We start from the raw sequence: 23,333 nt of genomic DNA on the forward strand, positions 1-23,333 counted from the left end.
TTCCCTACCAACACAGCCAAAGAACTCTATTTCTTTTAATGAGACTGTTACTCCAGTGCAGTACAGGAAGTAAGGACTCAGTTTGTCACAGAGAGCTGTCTCTACTTTTACTACTTCAGAACATCTCAGAAGGAGTTATTAATTCACAGCAAAGGGAAACTGGAATCCATTTGTTAAGTGAATGGACAGGAATTAACTTGGAAATTTTCTTATTTTTTTAAAGTAGCATCTAGGCACATACATAGATTCCCTGTTTTGAAAAAGTACCAAAAGGCTAAATTTTTACCTAACAGTCCTATCATGTTCAATTCAAGAAGGACTCAAGGCATAACATTGTTAAAAAAACATTTATTTTAATACAGTCTATCATAAATAAGTCAGTAGAGGTTCCACTCTGCCACAGACGCATCTGAGAAGAGCCCTGTGCCATCCAACTGGTGAACGTCTGAACGATGTCCCATCTCTTATCCCAGCCAGAGTGCACACCTTCCATGTTGTTCCTCTGCATTGATTGCTTCCAAAACCAGATGACCAAATAGTCCTTTATCCCCAAAGTAAGCTAAAATGTTTGTGAAGAGGAAAAATAAATTAAACCCCAAAGTAAAAACTTCTTAAACATAGCTTAAGAATTAGAAGATTTTATACATTTATGTTTGTGTTTACTCATCTATCAAATTCAGTTAGCAGAAGGATCAATCTCATTGGGCAAAAAAAAACAAACATAGAGACCTATTTAAAGAAACATAGTTTTATTACTTTTTATTGTAGTTACCTATTATAAACAAAAAGGAAAACATAAATTGAGGTCAATCAAAATATTGATATGAAGGACTGATGAACCCAGAAAATAAAGCTGTATCATTATTAGATCCAGGAAAGAGACAAGAGGTGTTTTACTTCTAAGTCCTGTTGATTAAAAATGTAGTTTCTAGTAGTATGTCAACTTAAATAAAATTGCATTACAAAATGACAATCTGAGCATTGTTAATTTTTAGAAATTATTTTCCCTCTGCATATAAAACAAACCAACATGCATCTATTCCCAGTTTTCAAAAGTGTATTAAAATCTCACAATAAACCCCAAGTATTTTTGCATACAGTTAAGCTATGAAAACAAATTATTCATTTATCGAAGTCTCTTCCTCACTGGTAATGAGCATCTAATAAGATAAAGAGAAAAGAAAATCTTCCTTGGCTTTATAAAGATAATGGGAACAATCATTCTCTCAGTTACTTAGTATTCATATATTTTGCCTAAATAATGTTTTACTAAGATATTGTCCCTTATTCATTAAATTCTGCATTTTAAATAAGGCATTCATATCAACCAACCACATACAATGCACCATCCTGAGTGAAAGAGGAGGACACTAAGACAAATGGGGACCTAATCCCAAGGAATCTAACAACTTAACAAGGGAAACAGACCAGTAAATCATGAACCATATTATCTCCACAAGTGTGATATATGTAAATTTAGATATAAACAATAAACTTTATATTGCTAAATAAGTTTTATATTAATAAAACATTTACATTACTGAAAAGCCTGGCAGATACAAGTCTATTCCTTTCAGGGTACAGACCAGGTAACCCAGGAAGACCACTTAGTCAAGTCTCTCCAGTGCAAGCAGCATAGTATATGAAATTCTGTAACAGGATAACTCTTAACAGCATTCCTCAATCCCTTCCTAAATCACAAATATCCCTGGAAAGAAATCAGAAAATGTCCCTAATGACAGAAAAGAATGATCATCAGCACCAGCAATGACAAGAGCACTGAGATGACAGTAATGTGAAGAAACAAAAAGCAGGGGGGTGGCTGCTTCATCCAGTCTGCAACTTTCAAGGGTCAACTCTTGGTGGGATAACTGAAGCCAGTACAACAAAAGGGTACATCTAGCACCACCTCTGGATCCTGGATCACCTGGGGCTCAAAAAACACTATTTCTCAGGATGCAGGTCTAGTCTAAAAACTGTACAGGAGGAAATGCTGTATCAGTTCCTGTTCCAAGACCACCAAGAGGTTAGGATCATTTAATTAAGTTAATTCAACATTTAAAAAGTGTTGCCAAAGTAGTTGGCAGCTAATTTAGGTACTTGCAGGACAACATAGAATGCAAATAAGCAACAAGCATAATACAAAGCAAAGAATGACAGACACAAAAGAATACTATAGGAACACAAAAAATGGTGCAATTTCAGTTAGGAGAAGGGGGAAAAGATTTAGGGAAGAGGTGACATTTGAGATTGGGCTTTTCTAGACAAGTGAAAACTGAATGGAAGAAGCATTCCAGGCTGAGGGAGAATAAGCATACAAAGGCATGAAAAAATACAGTTTATTCTGGGATTAGCATGCAGTGTCATGTAGCTAGAGCATAGTTCTCACAGGAGAAAAAAGTGGGGTAAATGAGGTGACATCGAAAAGATTAAAAATTATTATTAACAGTTTACTGCTCAAACATTACTTGTCAAGCACCGTTAATACTTTACACACAATATTCTTATTCAATCCTCATCGCAATCTTATAAAGTAGATAGTATGCCCAACTTATAAAAGAGAAAACTTATCTTAAAAAGGTTAATGGCCTCTTGGGAAGAAGTATTTGATGGTAACTTTCAGGGCTTGGAAAATGTTCACACAGCTTGACCAGGTAGTTCCATCTCTGATAATGTTTCCTAAGGTACTGTTTCCCTAAGGAAATAACTGGTCTGAGGTCTATCGGCTACTCAGTAGCAGATACATTACCTGAAACCCCATTTCATAAAAAAGAAAACTGATAGTTCAAAGAGTAAAGGCCAAAAAAAGGAGCTTGGTGGGGACCTTTGAAAGCAGTTTTAAGAAGCTCTACCATAAAAGGTTAAAGAAAGAGAAAAGTGAAGAAAGGAAGCAGTGAGTGAAGACCATTTACTGAAGAACTGTATCAGGGAAAAGAGAGTAACAGCACAAATGGACACAAAGAGGGCACACATGGCAATAACCCTTAAGAAGGAAAAACCCTGGCTTTGAGAAAGGAGAGACCGGCAAGTCAGAGAAGATGGAGGAAATTCATATCAGATGGCACTGTGCTAAGTAACAGGTCATATTACCTAGGGAGGCCACATGACCCAGTGGAAAGTGCGTAAGCCTTGGAGACAGACATACTCTACCACCTACTGACTGTGTGATCGGCTCTGAAGGACTGAAGTGACAATTAGAGATACTGCACATAAAGCACTTAAAACAGTGGCTGACACACTGTAAATGACTGTTAGTAACATGACTATTATTATTTCTGCTCATTCTAGAAAAGAGTGGCTTAGATTAGAAGTCTGAAGAAGCTGAAGACCTAGAATAGCCAGTGAAAAGTCTGCTAGGACAATCAATAAATGTCTTAAGACAGAGGGTAAAGCTGAAATCCCACAGCACCTGTGCAGGGGTCCTAGTCATCAAAGTGCCAGTCCTTTCTACAGAGCAATCCTGCCTGTTCCAGATTCTGCCTTCACACATACACATATACACACACACACGCATACATATGGCTTTCACAAGTATATACATACACACACACATACGTCTGAGTATATGAATATATATACTCCGTATATCTGTGTGTGTTGTGTGTGTGGAAGTTTTCACAAGTGCTTATCCAACAACTACAAGGTTGTTTCAGAGAAAGGAATTTGACAATGCATTTTCAGAGTCACAAATGTTCATACACTTTGATAAGGAAATAAATCAAAACCTATGCACGTAAAAATGTTTGTTATATTGTTATTTGAAATACTAAAAAACTGAAAAACCTAAGTGATCAACAACTAGAAAATATATGGGCTATCAACTCTAACATTGGGTGAAAAAAGCAAAATTCTCTGTACTCTTGTTAGAATGACATAAAAGGCCGTATTTATCTGAGTAAGGATAAGACAGGAATACAGGTATTAAAAACAGTTCAGCTTTTAAAGTGGTAGGATAAGTTAGTTCTTTTCCTTTTAAAATATGCTTCATTATGGTTGTAACACCAACGCAGTATATACCGGGCTAGCCAAAAAGTTCATCTGGCTTTATCCATTCTTACAAAAAACTCGAACGAACTTTTTGGCCAACCCAATAAAAATTAGGAAGGGGAGAGAAAGCAGTTATCTGATAACATAAGTTAGACTGGTCTGCAAACTGCTGCAGTTTTCCAACAGCCCAAAACTACACCTGACTGATAAAGCTCTGCTACAATACGTACCACTATTTCTCTTTTGCTTGCCATGACTTAATACTAATGTATGAATATTTGCCCTGCAATGCTTATTTGTAAGAGCAGTACCTCAAAACAGTTGGTTCAGGCATTCCAGGATCTGCACCCCTCTTAAATCCTGAGGGAGATGGGGAGGGAAGAAAGAGAAAGAGAATAAAAACTAATTAAAACCCTAGCAGACAAAAAATTTACAATCAAGACTTTTTCTTTTTAAATCAATCTAGGGTAGCTAGAATGATATCCAGATCTACCAGAATTACCTAGATTTACCTGCGCAACAGAACAGTCTTGAATTTTCACTAGAGTATGTGATTATGTGCAGAACTAATCAGTAGGGAAGACAAACTACCTTATTCCTATAATACACACAATTAGCACAGCAACCCTTAGCACACACTCTTTCATTATTAGTCATTACCCACAAAAAAGATATCACAACAACCAAATCACAGTGGATGAACTACAAAGAGCACAGGGATTTTTTTTAAACTATACTTTTTTAAAGAAACAATTGAAGATATCTTATTTTATCCCCTATGAACCACTCTTTTCATAAAGCAGCCAAAGATTGGTGATAGAAAGAGGGGGAAAAAATTTCAAGTTATTTTTAATTAAATCAACACTCATTACAATTACGATTAAATAAAACTTTTACCTTTTAAAATATATCAATTAACTAGACAACATATATACTAATTTGCTGAAATAACTGATTAAAATTAGACTTGGCATTGAGAACTGTGGAGTATGAAATTTTACCCCATTTTCAAGACAACAAACTGGCCCACCAGTTTCACAGATGCTGGTAGAAGATACAAGATTCCAAGTCAGAAACGACAGGATTTCCCTGGTGGCGCAGTGGTTAGGAATCTGCCTGCCAACGCAGGGGACACGGTTTCGATCCCTGGTCCTGGAAGATGCGACATGCCGCGGAGCAACTAAGCCCGTGAGCCACAACAAGAGAAGCCACGGCAATGAGAAGCCTGTGCACCGCAACAAAGAGTGTAGCCCCCGCTTCCCACAACTAGAGAAAGCCCGCACGCAGCAACGAAGACTCAACACAGCCAAAAGTAAGTAAATAAAATTTTTTTAAAAAAATGTTAAGGGGGCTTCCCTGGTGGCGCAGTGGTTGGGAGTCCGCCTGCCGGTGCGGGGGACGCGGGTTCGTGCCCCGGTCCGGGAGGATCCCACATGCCGCGGAGCGGCTGGGCCCGTGAGCCATGGCCGCTGGGCCTGTGTGTCCGGAGCCTGTGCTCTGCGGCGGGAGAGGCCACAACAGTGAGAGGCCCGCGTACCGCAAAAAAAAAAAAAAAAAAAAAAAAAAAAAAATGTTAAGGGAGAAAGTTTAGTTATTAAGAAAAAAAAGAGGAAAGAAACAAGGACACTTCATTACTCCCAGCAACAGCTACAGTCAGAGTATTACCATTTAGGAGATGAACCCTGAGATTGGGGAACCAGAATCTTTCATAATGGGCAGTGAGTATGTCTCCCCTTTGCCCTGGAACTATTTTCCAAGGCTGTTCACCCTACCAACATCCTTAAAGATATGGAACAAAGGGTGGTCACTGCCTCTGCTCACCAGATTTGTAGAAATTCAAGATACTATGGAGAATTGTCTTCCAACAGGTAATTCATTAAAATCCTTTTGTTGGTAACTGTCCAAACACATTCTTTATCATCATGTCACTATCTGTCCGATTTTATAGCACTATATTCCCACTATACTCCCTGAAGCCCTAAAAGGTATGTTTGAACCTAAATTACACAAGAAATTCAACCTGCAGTTGCAGCTTTTAGTGAGAGCTAAGGTGGAGAAGTAAAGCATGGGAAGTAGGTTAGACATGAAATTAAGTTTAGATACAGTATAAGGAAAAAGACAATGATTAACAAGGAAGAAGCACAAAAAGATAGCCTTAACATCAATCTCCACCTGAGTTGGACACTAGGGTACCAAAAATCACCATAATGGTAGTCCTAGTAAAGAGAATATAGCTGGTGTGCACAGAAAAGAAAATGAGGTGGAAAAGGAAAGCATTACCTACTCTTCCAACCAAAACCCCTGATACACAGATTGTAACAACCAGCTACACAGATGTCAGAACAAGCTACAGCTTTCTGGCAGTAGAAAAGCAATTTCAAAAAGGGGAGGAGGGAAAGGTACACGAAGACTTACAGAGCGACAAAGAAACCACAGGGACAAAGAAAGCAAGAGCAGACTAAAACCGAACCCGATATACACAATGGAAAAAGGAGATGGCACAAAGACGGGGAAGCATCAAAGCCCCCATACCTTCCTTAGCTAAAAGAAGAGTTCCTCCCAGTGCTTGACTAGCCAAACTGGGCCGTTCTACCATTAAGTGAAAGCTGAGGTGGGGATGAGTCTGGAAGAAAGAGGGGAATAACAGCCTGTAAGAGCAGGGTGTCCCAATTACTTGCCCTAACCTTTGATACCTATACAAAGTCACTAAAATCTGGCAAAGTAATGCTTCTTTTAAAAATGCGTTCAAAATCAGGGAGGGACTCCCCCGGCAGTCCGCTGGTAAAGAATCCACCCTACAATGAAGAGGACGCGATTCAATCCCTGGTCAGGGAACTAAGATCCCACATGCCACAGGGCAACTAAGCCCGAGTGCCACAACTACTGAGCTGGCTGGCCTCAAATTACAGAGCCCACACACTCTGGAACCCACGCGCCTACAGAGCCCATGTGCCCTGGGAGCCTGCGCACCACAACTAGAGAAGAGAAAACCTGCACGCCACAACTAGAGAGAAGCCTGCGCACCGCAACAAAAGATCCCACAGGCCGCAACTATGACCCAACGCAGCCAAAAATAAATTAAATAAATAAATAATAAATCTTTTTTTAAAAAAGATTTATTAAAACTCTCCAATTGGAGAATATTAGAAAAAATATTTTAGAAATAAGGGCGGAAAAGGATCTGTTTAAGTCCTGCATACTGAAGTATCTCCAAGTTATCAGTTGCCTTGCAACTCATGGGGAAATGGGAGCCAAAGCTACCTAGAGAATGTCCAGCACAGTCAAACACTCTGTCAAGACTGAGTGAATGTACTTTATCTTACACCAAAAAAAAAAAAGCCAAGAAAAACAAGAAGCAGCACCTAGTTAAAATCACAGGATTCTGAAATATGAACCTGGGTTTTAGAAGATGTCAAACTGACAGAGCTGAGACTCTTTCCTTTCCACAATACTGCCTGAATAGGGCAGATTAAAATTAAAAGACTATCCAAGGCTAGAAACAGGATAAATTACCAATGTGCAGCCCTAGGTGAAAATATTTGCCTGAGCACTTACAAATCTTTGCACTACAGCATAGTGGTGAAGAGTATGGGCCTTGATGCCCCAATGCTTGAGTTCATAACTCCCCCACGTGACAGCTGTGTGGCCTTCAGCAAGGAACAGAACTTTTCTACGCCTCGGTTTCCTCACCAGTAAACCTGTTACTCCTGGTGAGAACGCAGAGGCAACCAACAACTATTGTCTTAATCATGCATCAAAGCAATGGCATACCCACGAGGTTCACCGGTCTCTTTCCACTTAGGCCCACCTGGAAAGGTGAGGATTAACGCCCTGAAAACCTACCCAGTGCCAAAGAGTGAATTCGTCGTTTTCACATACGTCAGGTCGTCCTAACTCTGTCAGAAAAGTAGGTCACCTCTAGTTTACAGATGTAAAAACAGGACGGGAGACATTACGTGACATGTTAAAGACCCCCCCCCCAAGAAAAAAAAAAAGTAAAGGGCAGAACAAGAACTCGAACTCAGACCGACCCCACTCGACAAGACAGCCTCAAACGGCACGCGCGGCGTGGTCGCGTTTCTCTCTCCCGCCCCAAACCAAAAATGGAGTCTCGGCCTCCGCACCCGCTTCCCTCCCGACTCCTCCCAGATTCTTCTCATACTGACCCAGGTAAATCACGAGAGGAATAAAGCCCCAACGGATGGCAAACTGGCCTCCCTTGAAAAGCTGCTGCAGCCTCTGCTTGGCCTCTTTGCTCAGCTTCACCATGGCGACGGCCCGGGCAACACACTTAGGGAAACTACAGCAACCGCAGCAACCGCGTCAGGAATCCGAAAAAGAAAGGAGACGCGCATGCGCCACACACACAGCCTTTACGGCAGGAGACGTGAACGTCGCCAGCGGAGGTCGTAATTCGTCACCTTTCCACCTGCCTCTCCGCGGCCCCGCCTGTGGAAGGCGCAGGCGTGGTTCATTCTCCTCGTTCAAAGGCCCAAGTTCGCTTTCGTCTATTTAGGAATCGCCCAGTTTCGCTGATTGCGGGATTCCTGCGGGCACTGGTCTTGGGATTCCTTCTGCCCGGAACGCCCTCTCTCTGCCCACAGTCTTACCCATTTTTTAAAGTGTATCTCCAAGTGTTCTTTACCTAACATAGAAGGAACATTAAATTCAAAAGGACCGGGTTTTAGTCCCAACTCAGTTATTCTGACTCGCCGTTTAATCTTGGCCAAGTTATTTAACTTATCTCTGTATCAGTTTGCTTCTTCAAGCTGAAGGTTGAACTGCAAGGAAGGTTACAAACCGACGCCCAACAGAGCCCCTATCCATGTTTTCTTTGACTCCCAGGGTGTTTGTTTTTTTTATTTATTTAGTTTTTACATTTTAAATTACTTGCCATTTTAAAGTTTGGGAAAGTTCCCATGCAAATCTGGACTTTTTCAGAGAAGTTGGCAAATCTCATTGCCCTCGTTGGTTTAGAATTGCAGTGGTTCTCACCCCTGGCTGCACAATAGAATCAGTGAGGCGTTGTAAAGGCTTACTCCTTGCTGGACCTACTGCTGCTGGGTACCAACTCCTACAAATTATCATTAGTTTGGGGGTGGGGCCTGGGCTTTGGTTTACCATTGAAGTTCCCAACTTCTGATTCAGTAACTGCCTGGCCGCAGTTGGTGTTTGAGTTTTTGACCCCAGGTCGAGGACTTCTTTTTTTTTTTTTTTGCGGTATGCGGGCCTCTCATTGTTGGGGCCTCTCCCGTTGCGGGGCGCAGGCTCAGCGGCCATAGCTCGCGGGCCCAGCCGCTCCACGGCATGCGGGATCCTCCCGGACCGGGGCACGAACCCATGTCCCCTGCATCGGCAGGCGGGCTCCCAACCACTGCGCCACCAGGGAAGCCCGCGAGGGCTTCTTGATTTCTAAGGCTGTAAGAGATTTCTAAGGCTTTGACCTTGATGCCTTTCCTGGTTCACCCTCAAGATACATCATATTTTCTTTTAAATTCTTTTTTTTTTTTTTTAGTTTATTTGAGCAAAAATTTGTTTAAATCGAGCAGTTCCAAACCAGAAGTGCTCCGTCTTTTAAATTCTTAAGGTGCCCAATGGCACATAAAAATTTCCCCTAGCTTTCTGGATATTCCTGTGCTTAGCTCATCATCATGATAATAACAACCTGTCTACTCGGCCTGTGTTAAGTGTTTCAATACAAAAGTTACTGTATATGTAACACTTGTGGAATTGTTGAATGAATGTCATCAGGAACTAACAGCCTTGGTTAATTATGCTACTTAATCAGCCACAGAACAGGTATCTAAAATGCTTATTTGTAAATTTATGATTAGAGATATTCTTGGCAAAAGAACTGACATTCTCCTTCCAAGAGGGCAACTACACTCAGACAACCAATTAGAAACAAGTAATACTTACTGGGTGCTTACTATATGCATGCACTGTGCTTGCTCACATGCCTTAACTCGTTGAATCCTCTCAACTCTGTGAGATGGGGACTGTATTAACAATCTCATTTTGAGAAAACTGAGGCACAGGGAAGTGAAGTAAATTTGTCCAAGTTCATAGAATTGGTAAGTGGTGGAAGTAGTGTCTAAACCCAGACGCTTTTACTCCAGAGCTTGAATGTTAACCATGACACTAGACTGCGTGATAGAAGAGAAGTAAACACAGGACCAGAAGAAAAGAAATTGTATATTCTCAAAAATATTTTCCTCATGCTGTGATAGATAAAAGAATTCTTTCCATTGTACTGAAGCAACACATACGACTAGACCAAATGCTGGCCAGTGACCCAAAGGGATGCTGACTGGCTGAACCAACCAGACTCTCCCTAAATGAGTTTTGAACTCAAGATAGAAATAACAATTTGACCAAAGCTGGTAAGATAGAGAGAATAGAAGGCATGAAGCGGCAGAAGGTACAAGTAGGCAGAAACAGTGAAGTCGAGAATATTGAGTTATAATGATATTAAAGCCCTCAGGTAAAGAATAACATGCTTTCTGAGGCTTTTTGTTTTGTTTTGTTTTTGTTTGTTTTTTGGCCTTGCCGTGGGGCTTCTGGGATCTTAGTTCCCCGATCAGGGATCAAACCCATGCCCCCTGCAGTGGAAGCGAGAAGTCCTAACCACTGAACCACCAGGGAAGTCACACATGCTTTCTGGTGACAGCGCAATAAGATAGTCCCACCTGGGGTTTGCTGTAGGCTGAACAGCCTTCCATTCCCCAGCCTTATTCCAGAGTTGGTAAGCCTGGCCTTGCCATGGTTCCTGTTCTGTAACATAGAAGAAAGTGGAATTAATCAATTACATTATAACCCCCATGGTCTCAGCTAATTATAAAATAACAGAAGAGAAGTGAAGGCATGAAGGTGAAAAACTCAGGGGAAAAAATCAACTGTCAGGATTTCACCAGCAACATCCAGAGAAAAGATAATACTAACTCTGTCTTCTTAGGGAAAAAACCTCTAGAGAGGGTTAGATGGTTGAACGCTTTAAGTTGCTAAGAGGAAAGAAACCTACAGAAATATGGGTGATAGACATTTCTGACAGCACAGCCAGGCTTCACAGTAAAACAGGAACCACTCCTTTAAATGTCTATTTCCACATCTGTAAAATGGAAAGGGAATAACTACTTGTTATGGACTGAATTCTGTCCCCCTCCCCCCAGTTCATATGTTGAAGCCTCAACCCCCTGTGGAGGGATTTGGAGAAAGGGCCTTTAAGGAGGTAATTAAGATCAAATGAAGTCTTAAGAATGGACCCTAATCTGATAGGGCCTGTTCTTATAAGAAAAGAAAGAGACACCCTCGTGCACACAGAGGCCATGTGAGGACACAGTGAGAAGAGAGCACCTTGATCTAGGACTTTGAGCCTCTAGAAGTGTGAGAAAACAAACTTTGGTTGTTTAAGCCACCCAGTCTGTGGTGTTGTGTTATGGCAGTCTGAGCAGACTAATATACTACCTAACAGGGTTGTGTGTAAGGAAAATTAGATCGTGTTAATGTATTAATAAAAGTACCATGTATTGGGCACATCCCTGTGCCAGGCCCTTCATGGACATCATCTCCAGTCCTCCAAAACTTCATGTTCTTTGCACCTCTCACACTGCTTGGTGTGTAGTTGGTTTGTTGAATTTTGAATCTGAACATCATGGTCTTATTAACACAACATTTATAAGCCATAATTGTTTTTATGCATTCACTCATTCTGGAGTATTGAGTACTGACAATGTCCAGCTCCTTGTGCTATGGATAATTATGTGTGGAGACCCATAAGAAAATGAGGTACAGTCTTCTACTTAGAGACTCTGTGATCTAGTTAGAGAGAGTAAGACAAGTATATTAATAAGTTACTTGTCCATGTGACTAATCTTTGGAAAAACAATAACATCACATCAAGGTTAAACACAGGGACCCAGGGGCAGAAGCTCTGCATTTGAATCCTGGCTTTGTCACTTAGCTGTGTGATCATGGTCAAGTTATTTAACCTCTCTGAGTCTCTTTTCTCATCTGCAAAAGAAGATAACAATAATATCCACCTCAGTCAATTACTGTAAAGTTGAAGAGATAATATGCTTGAAATATGGGGCCTAACTAAAAGACTTAGGCAAAGGTAAGCTATTTCTATTATTGTTTGTTGTTTGCATCTTCGTTCTTACTGGTTTCTGTTTCAAAGATCAACCTTTTTCAGAGGTTTTTTCTCTAGTTCTAAGGCTACCTATCAACAGCCTTCCAGGAACTGGCTGCACCTACTACATACAGAGCTACAGAGTGCACAAAGACTAATACAACCTGCGACAGAATGTAAGCTCCCCAAGGAAGAGAGTTTATACTTTGTGCCCATTAAATCTGAAAACAGTGCTGTGCCACGGAGGGAGCCTGACATATATCCATTGCTATAAAGAAAAGAACACAGGGCTTCCCTGGTGGCGCAGTGGTTGAGAGTCCGCCTGCCAATGCAGGGGGACACGGGGTCGTGCCGCGGTCCGGGAAGATCCCACGTGCCGCAGAGCGGCTGGGCCCGTGAGCCATGGCCACTGAGCCTGCGCATCCGGAGCCCGTGCTCCGCAACAGGAGAGGCCACACAGTGAGAGGCCCGCGTACCGCAGAAAAAAAGAACAGAGTTAGAAGTCACGTGGATCTGACAGCAGACTTGTCAACCTTTGAATCCAACTCTGCCATTTCCCCAAAACAAGAACTGCAAGAACTAATTGATAATATATCAGAAAAACTAGTTAATTCACCATGGTTACCAGGAAAACAGGGCCTATTTTCCAAAATGCAGCCAAATATATGCACCAAAATGAAAAAGAGGAAAAAAATTCAGCATGCATCTGGTTTTCCAGAAATGGTATATTAAAAATATATCAGTATTCAAACACCATGTGCTTTCTTGAGTTTTTAACTCTTACTTTGTCCTCTTTTTTTTCTGCTAGGGTGTTTGGGTGGATAGATAATTTCTTAGCGCCATGATACAGCTTGGGATTCTTAAGCATATCAAGCGAGCATATGCATGGAATAAATTTCTGCAAAGAAGAGATTAGCCAAAAAGCATCACTGGGACATCTACCAAGTGTAGGGTTCTGCCAGGAAAAGGGAGTTTCAGAAAACTGTCCTTCTCAGCTCCTGCCCACAAGGATTTGGGAATCTTATTTGGGGACAGAGTACACATACCCTTGAAAGACAAGAGAGTATGGGATAAGAGCCAAATGTGTAGGGCAGACAGTATACTGTTACAGAAATCTGGATGAGAGACAAGCCACAGAGGGCTGGAGATTGTTCGGGGGGGAACGTCACAGAACTGAGCCTGAGCTAGTTTCTGATGGCTGAGGAAGAAGGAGACAAGAATAAAGAAATGCCAGAAGGTGCAGGATTTGGAAAGAGAAAGTAATAAAACGATTTAGGTGGAACAGAAGCTCCAGGCAGGAAATAATGAGACCAAGTTATAAAAAGAACGTAAATGTCATGTTAAGAAATTTGGATTTTAGCCAGAGAGTAGCTAGAAAGCTACTGAATATTTTAGAGGAAAAAAAAAATTACAAGGTAAAAGCAATTTATTTTTAGGGTTTAATTTTTTCAGTTTTCTTAATTTTGTTGAAAAGGAAATAAATTCACATCGTGTAAATTTAAAAGGTACAAAAGGTACTCAGTGAAAGGTCTCCCTCTGCTTCTGTCCCCTGCTGCCCATTTTTATCCCTGGAAGCAAATCAATGTTACCAATTTCCTATATATTCTTCCAAAGATATCTATGCATATGTTTTGCAAATGGAATACAGTCAGATTTACTTACCTTAAAAATGTAATTTAAAGATTATTTTATATGAACACATAAAAAGATTTCTCATTACCTTTTTAAAAAATAGATGGATTGGTACAAAAGAGCATAATTCTATTTCTTTTACACTCTGCTGCTCAGATCTTCTCCTTGGAGGCAACCCAGTGTCTCTAGTTTCATATACATCCTTCCAGAGATATTCTACGCATATGGAAACAAATAAACACAAACTCACACATCCTCCTCACCCCTTTAAAAATATACAAATAGGATGCATAATATACACTATCTCACCTTCTTTCTTTATTTTAAAATATTTCTTAGAAACCCAAATAAAGTATTTACTTAAATTAATGGTATTGTACCCATCTCAACTTTCTGGTTTTAACAATGGATTATGGTTATGTATATCTTATCACTGGGGGAAGCTGGGGGAAGAGAGAGTTCCTGACCCACGGGAACTCTCTGTACAATTTTTGGAACTTCTTGGAAGTCTTAAAATATGTCAAAATAAAAAGTATTACGAATATTTCTTAGCAATTATTTCAGATTAGTACATCAATAGCTTCCTTCTTTATAGATGCATAGTCATACTTCTCATGAATAAAATATTTAACTTGTCCCCTATGAAGCCAAATATCTCAGATTTCCTTTAAATTCCTGAAAATTAATAACCGTGTCCAACCGTGTGTACTCAGACTTTGACTTGTTGGTTAAGAGTGGGCTAGGTACCAAACTATGTAACCATAAAGACTGTAGTGGGAAATCAGGGGCTGGGAAATCAGGAGCACGCAGTTCTCATCCTAGTCTTCTGCTCACTAATGTTTGACTTGGAGTAGGTCACTTAACCCTCCTGTTTTGGCTCTCTCATCTGCAACACTGGGATTACCTGCCTTGGTTACCTTTCAATTATCTTGAGGGTTAGACAAGCTGATAAATGGAACATGACTTACTTAAGTTGAATCCACTATAAAAATAAAAGTTTGGCAAGTATGACTGTCACCTATATCAGAATCCTCTACCTACAATCAGAAATAGGAGTTATCTCCACAGACATAAAGAACAGATTTGTGGTTGTCGAGGGGAAGGGGGGTGGAGAAGGGATGGAGTGGGGGTTTGGGGTTAGCACATGCAAACTATTATATATAGAATGGATAAACAACAATGTATAGCACAGAGAACTATACTCAATATTTTGTAATAACCTATATGGGAAAAGAATCTGAAAAAGAATATATATGTATATATATACACACACATATATATATTATATATATAATACATAATATATATATAAAGCTGAATCCCTTTACTGTACACCTGAAACTAACACATTGTAAGTCAACTATACTTCAATAAAAGAAAAAGAAATAGGAGTTATCTCGTGGCAGATTTAGTCTCTTTGAATGCCAAAGAAAGGTGCGTCTTACCCCGTATTATTTTTGATTTAAAATAAAATTATTTCCTGAGCGCTTCTGTTTTCTAATCCAGTCACTAATGACTGTCAGAAGGGGTGCCACACAGTAATAATGATAAACAAAACATTTGCATTTAATAGCCATTCTGCCTCACTTCAATGCACAGTTTAATAACCCATCTAACAGGTTGACTCCTTGGTATTAGTACATTTTGCAGGTAAATCATCCTGTTGGACACATCAAGAAGCAATTTTAGTTAACACTCAGACATTCTAAAGGGGTTTCACTCAAGGGTGATATTCAAAGTATTGGCTTCCACCAATCAGAATAGCACCAAAAGACACACCCACACTGGCTCACCTGGGCTGGAAAGCAGAGTGCAGGTTTTATTTTTGTTTCTTGTTTTCCCTGAAAGGGAACTTCATGTTGAATTTCTCCAAGAACCAGACAATGTAGCCAACACCTATGTTTAAATTTTTCAAGCTAAACATTTTCTCCTCAGTATTCTATGGAGCAGAACTGGGAAAGACTCAATGCCTTTTTACTGAGGAAATGTGTGGCTCCTTGTGCAGAGTTGCTTGCTGCCTACAGCCTGCTCACAGTGGGTGCCTATTATCCCAGTGGCAACACCAGCTTATTTAAATTTCCATGGCCTGCTGTTCACTGGGACTGAACTGATGATACTAACCAGGTAAATGGTTATGCCCTGGGATCCAGGAGTTCTACTTCTCAGAATTTACCCTAAGGAAAGGATGGACGCATTAAGGGAGGTATCAGCTCACTACGGATCATCCTAGCTGCACTCCTCACCTATAGGGATGGGTCCCCAGCAGCCAGCAGCTCTATCCAGTCTGACCCACCACTGGTCCAGCTGATTGGACAAAGCATAGATTCCCAACACAAAAAGAGCCAGTCGGAGTCTTTCTCCCAGAATTTGGAATTGGGACAAAGAGATTCCACTTCAGTGAAAAATAGACTCTTGTAAGATAGAGATATAATGTTGAAAGAGCAAAGGGACCCATCTTCTCCTACCATGGGGCTTGAATAACAGAAGAAGTTGGGCAATGGGAGAAAAATGAAGCCCACCCAGAGGGAAGCACCCAGAAGAGGCCCACCTGGCTACAGAGTCCATTCCTTTCCCTGGGCCCCTCGCCTTTCCTCCCTCTCTGTGACACTCCCTCTATCATCATCAAAAGTCCATCAATTGACTGACTGACGATAGGGAATTCCCTGGCAGTCCAGTGGTTAAGATTCCGTGCTTTCACTACTGAGGGCCCGGGTTCAATCCCTGGTCAGGGAATCCCACAAGACACACCGTGCAGCGCGGCCAAGGGGGGAAAAGAAAAAATGGCTGACGATAACGTGAATTGGTCTCTTGCAACTAAAGAATTTAACTGGAAAATAGCTCACCAAAATACTCATTGCAGCATGATTTGAGACTTGGAAGCAACCTCAATGTTCATCAGCAGAAGAATCATTGTCAGTGCTGCCATACACAGGTGTGCAGCCTTTTAAAACACAGATTACATAGACCGTGTAGCAACAGGCTTAAAGAGTTGTTAACTGATACAAGGATAAAGCAAAATTTTATGAGCACCTGGGTTACAGCTATATACAAAATATGTCTAAAGATGGACAAAGGCTGGAAGAGAAGAGAAAACAGAGCAGAAAAAGTAGATGTGGAAATAAGAGGTGATAAATACATAAAACTGAACATGGCACTGGGAATGGAAATGAAAGTAAGGTTGTGAATGGCCTATTGAACGAAACATTGACTGGAAAGGCGGCAATTCAAATCAGCTATGAGATTTCAAGTTTGAGTGATGGTATTTGGTGATAGTAACACAAATAGCAAAGAAAGGGGAAGGAAGGGAAGGGAGGGAAAAACAAAAGAAAGGAAAGAGGGAAAAGCGGAATATAACAGTCCTGGAACAAGGGCTCTGCTATTGTGGGAAAGTTAACATGCTTTGTTAGACACAGAATCATATCTGAACACAAACCTGAAGATCTTCTGGTTTTCATTCTACAAATGGAAAACGCGAGGTCCCCAGAGGTGAAGGCCATCTAGCAAGACTTAACAGATCCAGGCTCTTAAAATTCAAGGCCAGTGAACTTCATATATACACCATACTGTCCATTGTTTCATAAAAATATACAAAAACTGGATTAAAGCCAAGATATAATAGGTTTGATTTGCAGACCTTTCCTCATTGACCTATTGATAAATTAAGTTCTCATTTCATTGTCAGATTCTTCCCTGAGAAACACTGCTATTTAAAAATATTGATTTCATAAAGTGATTATGGAGGTTGACAAGTTGTTCAGGTAACTGACCAAAGAGCATTTTAAAACGATTTCCTTTCTTTCTTACATTTTGCTGCGCCAGGTCTTAGCTGCAGCACACAGGATCGTTGTTGCAGCATGCACATGGGGTCTTCGTTGCGGCATGTACATGGGGTCTAGTTCCCTGACCACAGATTGAACCCAGGGCCTCTGCATTTGGAACACGGAGTCTTAGCCACTGTGCCACCAGGGAAGTCCCAAAATGGTTTCCTTTCTAATAAAGATAGGTCAAGAGTTAGAAATGAGGGCAAGACATAGGAATGAAAGTTCCTCCCAGCAGGAGGCACTATAGCACATGGAATCAGACTGCTGGGGCAAACCTTAGCTTTGCAGCTCTCACTAGCTACAAACTCTTGGATGAGTCTCAGGTGGTACGTAGTAGGTGCTCTATAAATGTCAGCTCTTATTATTAGCCAACTGAAAGGCAGGACTACTTGCCGTGACTGCTAGTTCCAGGTCAAGGCATTAGAGATGACTTAGGGACCTTTGGGCAAGCGTGGAAGAGTCCAGTTAGGCAGCCTAAGCCACACCAGGGCCTGGACATGCAGGCAGACAAGTAAACAGATCAGATGAAATCTGGGCAACAGCTCACACTGGGTTTCCTAGAGAATGTTCAAAGTTGAGTTTAAGGGGCAGGATGCCAGGACAGGAAATAATTGGAGAATACTCAGCTTAACCCTAGAAGAGAACTGAAGCAGGCCAACAATGGTGGTAGTTGCGGGGTGCGGGGGTGGGGGGAAGGATATAGTAGAAAAAAAAAAAGTGCTCAGCACCATTCAGGACATAGGAAGAAACCTGGTTACCTGGTGACATCAAATGATAGGTTAGAGTTAGAAGCTTAGATAACACTTGTTAAAAACTGTGCGGGGTCTAAAGTTTTACCCCATTTCTAAGCTTGCAAGTTACTCTTTCATGGACACTGGTAAGAGGCATGAGCCTCTTGACCAGAGACTGAGGATTTTATTACATGTGGCAAAAGAAGTAGCCAGAGCTTTGTGTTGGTTTGCAGTGGTTCCCTATGTCCCCCGAATCCCACAATGATGACACAAAGGACCCATCCAGGATGCCTGCACATGCAGAGGGTTGCCATGGGAGAGGAACACTGACCTGGAGGGATTCACTGTTTTCATAGTGAGCAGTAGCAAACCTTTGTCTGGGAGGAGGCATTGCCTCTTCCCTGAAGGTCGCTTGCTGCACACATAACCCTGAATAATGGCCTGGACGAAGAGCCATCGGGGCCTTGCCTTCTTGGCGTACTCAGAAAGAACAGACGGGGAGGCCCAATGCCCATGGCACATTCTCTCTTCCAACAACCCTTTTAAACCAGGATGGAAACTTCAGTCAGGGTGAATTCAAAAATGAGGTGGAATTAAGTCAAAAGAAAGGAGACTGTAGAAGTGCAAAAGTGAGGTGCTGGAGAGAGCAGGTGAGTCAGAGGCTGGCTCTGGAGATAAGGAGAGACCCCAGACAGGTACATGGGCCTCATCCAGCATAGAAGTCAAAAGAAAAGGTAAGATCTGCAAGGGACAGAAGGCAGAGAGAGAAGGACTCACATTAAATGCCCAACTGAATTAGCAGATGCAAACTATTATATATAGGAGGGACAAACAACAAGGTCCTCCTGTATAGCACAGGGAACTATATTCAATATCCTGTGATAAACCATAATGGAAAAGACTATGAAAAAGAATGTGTATGTATATGTGTAACTGAATCACTTTGCCATAGACCAGAAACTAACACAACATTGTAAGTCAACTATACTTGAATAAAATAATTCTTTTCAATGCCCAGTTGAGAGGCTAGGACAATGAGACAGAGGCAGCCAGGTGGAGTAGGAAGTTCGGGCAGGGGGAGAACCGGGGCTGTGTGAAATCAGTCAGAGCGAGGGTCTAGGGGTCTCCCTAGACCTCCGCAGCCCAGCCCCCCAGCCGGGCAAGGGGCCCCTTCCATGCACTGCCTCAGCACCTCCTGTCGACTCCACTGCCCCATGGCTGGCTGTGACCGCCCTGGGATTATAAGTCCTCCTGGAACGGGGACCGTGTAATTCACCTCCATACCCAGGGTCTGCAGCAGCGCCTCTCATGGCTGGCGTTCAATGTACACACTGTGAATTAACAAGTCAACCAGTTAGTCGGTGAGGCACTTTCCGGAAGCCTTACAGTGTCAGATTCTGCACGTGAATCATATGAGGACTGAGAACAAAGCGGCTGCTCGTGGAAGTTGGAAAGTCACAGGTCCCAATTCCAGAAGACAGTTTTGTCAGCGTGAAGGTACACACACCAGCCCTTCAGGCACTAAGGGTGGAGAGTGGGGTGAAAAGCCAAGGTGGCAACTCTTATTCCTTTTTTTCTTTTTTTTTGCAATACGCGGGCCTCTCACTGTTGTGGCCCCTCCCGTTGCGGAGCACAGGCTCCGGACGCGCAGGCTCAAAGGCCATGGCTCACGGGCCCAGCCGCTCCGCGGCATGTGGGATCTTCCCGGACCGGGGCACGAACCCACGTCCCCGGCATCGGCAGGCGGACTCTCAACCACTGCGCCACCAGGGAAGCCCCAACTCTTATTCTTTATGTCCACCTCCCACCCCTTGCCTTGTGGGTGTAGAGAATCACATCGCTTCAAAGAGAAGCACGATTGTTACGGCTGAAGCGAAAAGAAATGCCAACAGTTGACTTCAGGTATTTAGAAAAAATTTCCACGAGTGCTTTAGTGAAATCAGGTGTGGGGAGAAGAGGGGGACCAGGGTACAGAGCTAATACCAAAGCAGTGGAGTCTGGGAGAGAGAAGAAGAGGAAGAGGCCCTGCTTCCAGGAGACCCGGGCGAGGTCTGATGGGTGGGGAAGGAAGTCAGAGATGGGGGCCAGGAACCCTGACTTAGTGGAAAGAGGGCCTGCTCCGGGGCACCGGGTTGCAGGGATCCTATCAGGAGATCACCGTGCTCCTACCTTCCCAGCTCGGGGCCTTCGCACTCCTGTGCCCTCTCCCTGGAATGCTCTTCCCGCGGCTCAGCCCCTCATTGCCTTCAGGTCTCTTCAGAATTACAGTCTCTCAGAAGGGCATGCCCTGACCATCTGTCTAACACAGAACCCCCCTCCTCTATCTCTCTCGAGTCCATTTCCCTGATTTTATTTACTTTCCTAACATACACAGTACACGTCAGGGGATACATGGCTACCAGAGTTCCTAAGATCCTGTTTTCTGTTTCTAATAAAACTAAGGGAGATGAACAAAAGTATAAAAGGTTCTTCAACATCACTAATACATTTCTCTCTCTTCTACTGCATGTCTGCCACAGAGTAACATTTCTACTGGAAGTTCCCCTTTCAGGACGCCAAATGAAGAAAGCAACATTGAAATTAGAAGGCAACACAGTCAGCAGTTTTGGTTTTTAAAAGACAAGGTTGGGTCACCTCATCTGATGGGAAGCAGTGGCCATGTCACATCCACAGAGCTCCACCACAGAAGACCCTCTGTTTGCCCCTCCTAAGACAGGGAGATGGAGGGGCAGGGATTCTCCACCACTCAGACTTTTGAAACATAAGTGACCTCAGCAGAGAGCTAAGAAGCTGGCATGAGTAACGTCTTATTAAATAACCATTACTCCGTCTTCTAATGGAAATCTCTCCCAGTAGCAAGTATGCGCAATCCCTCAGAAGAGAAAAATGTTCTTTTAATGGCAGAAAATTTTATATATCTTTCTCCCAGAGAACCCCTCTCTCAATGCCTTAAAAAGAACCAATTAATTAACAATATAAAACCCTGGCAACGAGAAGAGGGGGGCCTCTCCAGCTCAGGCTACATGAACCTAAACAGCAGGCCAACATCTGCAAACCAGCCTACGCCCTTGGGAGCACGATGATGTAATCATTCCTTTTTTGCTGTAGGGTGAGGGCCTCTGTCAGCAGGGGCTTGCATCATGCCCGTGGTTTTTCCAGCAGAAGAAAACCCACTCATGCACCAAGACTTTGCTGAGCCTTTCCAAACTGTCATGTGTGAGCTCACCTTTGGTGTCCCAGGACACCCCTTAACAGAATTGGCACCCTTAATGCCCAAGAAGGTAGAGCCCTAATGCTTCGCTAGGGTGGGACCAGATGGTGGTCAAACCCTCCCCAACTACACGTGGGGCTCACTTCTATGCCCTGTGGGCTGATTACAAACTCCTAGTTTAAAAATTAAAGAGCCAAGTCATCTTGAACCCAGTCCTGCAAAGGGGTGTGTCTTGCCAAGGCAGAGAGAGGAAAGCCAGCAGAAAAGAGTGGTGAGAGTAGAATTCATCACAATTCACATTCAGTTGAATTCTGAGCCTCTTAACCAAAAAGGAAGCTCATTTCCATCAGCGGCAACTCCCACCACTAATGGAGTGACCTGGGGCTTACTTGAAATGAAAGCCTCCAGCTACTAACGCAGGACCTAAGGCATCAGGAGAGCTAAGTGGTTAATGCCACAGGACTCTGGGGAGAACCGGCTCCAATTCTCTCTCAAGCCAGGCAAGGTAAGGCCAGAAACTAGAAAGATACCATCACAGGAGGAAGAAGGAAGGCAGGGTGGGAAAATGGCTGCTTTTAAGCTGTGAGAGCTGCTCATTATCCTCTGCCTTCCCTCACTAACACACACACACGCACACACACACGCGCGCACACGCACACATGCGCACACGCACACACATGCAAGATGTGATAACTCTAAGTACCCCCTACTCCACCTGGAGCAGGAAAGAATAGTGTTAGTATCAATGTGAGGAAGTAGCCAAAACTTTGTGAAGAAAGAGGAGGAACCTCTGAGGATCAAGAGGGGAGACTTTCCCCAGGACCAGGTTATCCAACAAGATCAGAGGCCCTGGGCTTCCCTGGTGGTGCAGTGGTTGAGAGTCCGCCTGCCAATGCAGGGGACACGGGTTCGTGCCCCGGTCCGGGAAGATCCCACATGCCGCGGAGCGGCTGGGCCCGTGAGCCATGGCCGCTGAGCCTGCGCGTCCGGAGCCTGTGCTCCGCAACGGGAGAGGCCGCAACAGTAAGAGGCCCGTGTACCGCAAAAAAAAAAAATCAGAGGCCCTGGGATAAGGTAGTTTGGTGATAGAAAGTTCCATTAAAGACCAAAACCAAGGGAATTCCCTCGTGGCCCAGTGGTTAGGACTCTGCACTCTCACTGCTAAGGGCCTGGGTTTGATCCCTCGTCGGGAGACTAAAATCCCATAATCCACGTGGTACAGCCAAAAAAAAAAAAAGCTAAAACCTAGTTCTCAGCTTCCCAGAGGACAGGAGAACCCTAAAGAGGAGGAAGTCACCTTTCGAGGGACATCAACTTTTGATAGAGGGAGTGTGAAAGGATGGTAACAGTTTTTGAAATAGATTGTGTTGTTCTTTTTTGTTTCTCCATACATTCATTTATTCATTCTTCCAACAAATAGTTACTAAGTACCTGCTGTGGGTCAGGCATTGCCGAAGGACAAAGAGACATAACAGTAAAGAAGACAAAGTTTCTGCCTTCATGGACTTTATATTCTGCTGGGGAGGCAATCAATAATTTTTAAAAAGCATCACATACTTAGGTGGTGCTTTCCACGTGTCAGATCCATTTCTAAACCCTTTCCATATAGTAATTCATTTTATTTTTATCACAACCTATAGGGTAGGTGCTATTATTATCCCCATTTTACAAATAAGGAAACCAAGGCATAGGCAGGCTAAGTAACTTGTCCAAGTACACACAGCTAATAAGTAACAGAACAAGGATTTGAACCCAGGAAGTTGAATTTTAGAGTCCATATTTTTAATCGACATAGATTGGTACAGGTATGGGTATGGGTTTAG

The 23,333-nt window shown here is 42.6% G+C and overlaps 2 protein-coding genes across 14 annotated transcripts in view; both read right to left on the bottom strand.

The window, feature by feature from the left end:
* Positions 1-328: 328 nt before the first annotated feature.
* TOMM7 (translocase of outer mitochondrial membrane 7) lies at positions 329-8,351 on the bottom strand. 3 transcript variants are annotated; one of them, XM_032643591.1, is made up of 3 exons: positions 8,154-8,338; positions 4,299-4,347; positions 329-559 (listed from the first exon to the last, which is right to left on the bottom strand). In XM_032643591.1, exons 1-3 carry the CDS (start codon positions 8,254-8,256, stop codon positions 544-546), a joined length of 168 nt encoding a protein of 55 aa, XP_032499482.1. In that variant the 5' UTR covers positions 8,257-8,338; the 3' UTR covers positions 329-543. The 3 variants fall into 3 exon arrangements, with proteins under 3 accessions (XP_032499482.1, XP_032499483.1, XP_032499481.1); XM_032643592.1 differs by having other exon boundaries at positions 332-2,695; positions 8,154-8,350; XM_032643590.1 differs by having other exon boundaries at positions 332-4,347; positions 8,154-8,351.
* Positions 329-23,333, bottom strand: part of FAM126A (family with sequence similarity 126 member A) — a 179,816-nt gene continuing 156,811 nt past the window's right edge. For 10 of the 11 annotated variants that reach the window (XR_004351501.1, XR_004351502.1, XR_004351500.1 and 7 more), the window contains 4 exons: positions 13,836-13,963; positions 10,677-10,761; positions 4,299-4,347; positions 329-559 (listed from right to left, as the gene is read on the bottom strand). The gene's annotated coding sequence lies outside the window, so the exon portion shown is untranslated. The remainder of the gene's footprint in view (positions 560-4,298; positions 4,348-10,676; positions 10,762-13,835; positions 13,964-23,333) is intronic. The other variant, XR_004351503.1, reaches the window with a different exon arrangement.

The sequence above is a fragment of the Phocoena sinus genome, chromosome 9 (assembly GCF_008692025.1).
Source record: "Phocoena sinus isolate mPhoSin1 chromosome 9, mPhoSin1.pri, whole genome shotgun sequence".
Classification (NCBI taxonomy): Eukaryota; Metazoa; Chordata; class Mammalia; order Artiodactyla; family Phocoenidae; genus Phocoena; species Phocoena sinus.

What these genes read in the sequence shown, in the direction of transcription:
- TOMM7 (XM_032643590.1), bottom strand. Translation starts at nt 8,256, where the DNA reads ATGGTGAAGCTGAGCAAAGAGGCCAAGCAGAGGCTGCAGCAGCTTTTC. An exon ending in TCCTCTCGTGATTTACCTGG is followed by an intron (nt 4,348 to 8,153) that starts GTCAGTATGAGA and finishes CATCTCCCTCAG; the next exon opens with GATTTAAGAGGGGTGCAGAT.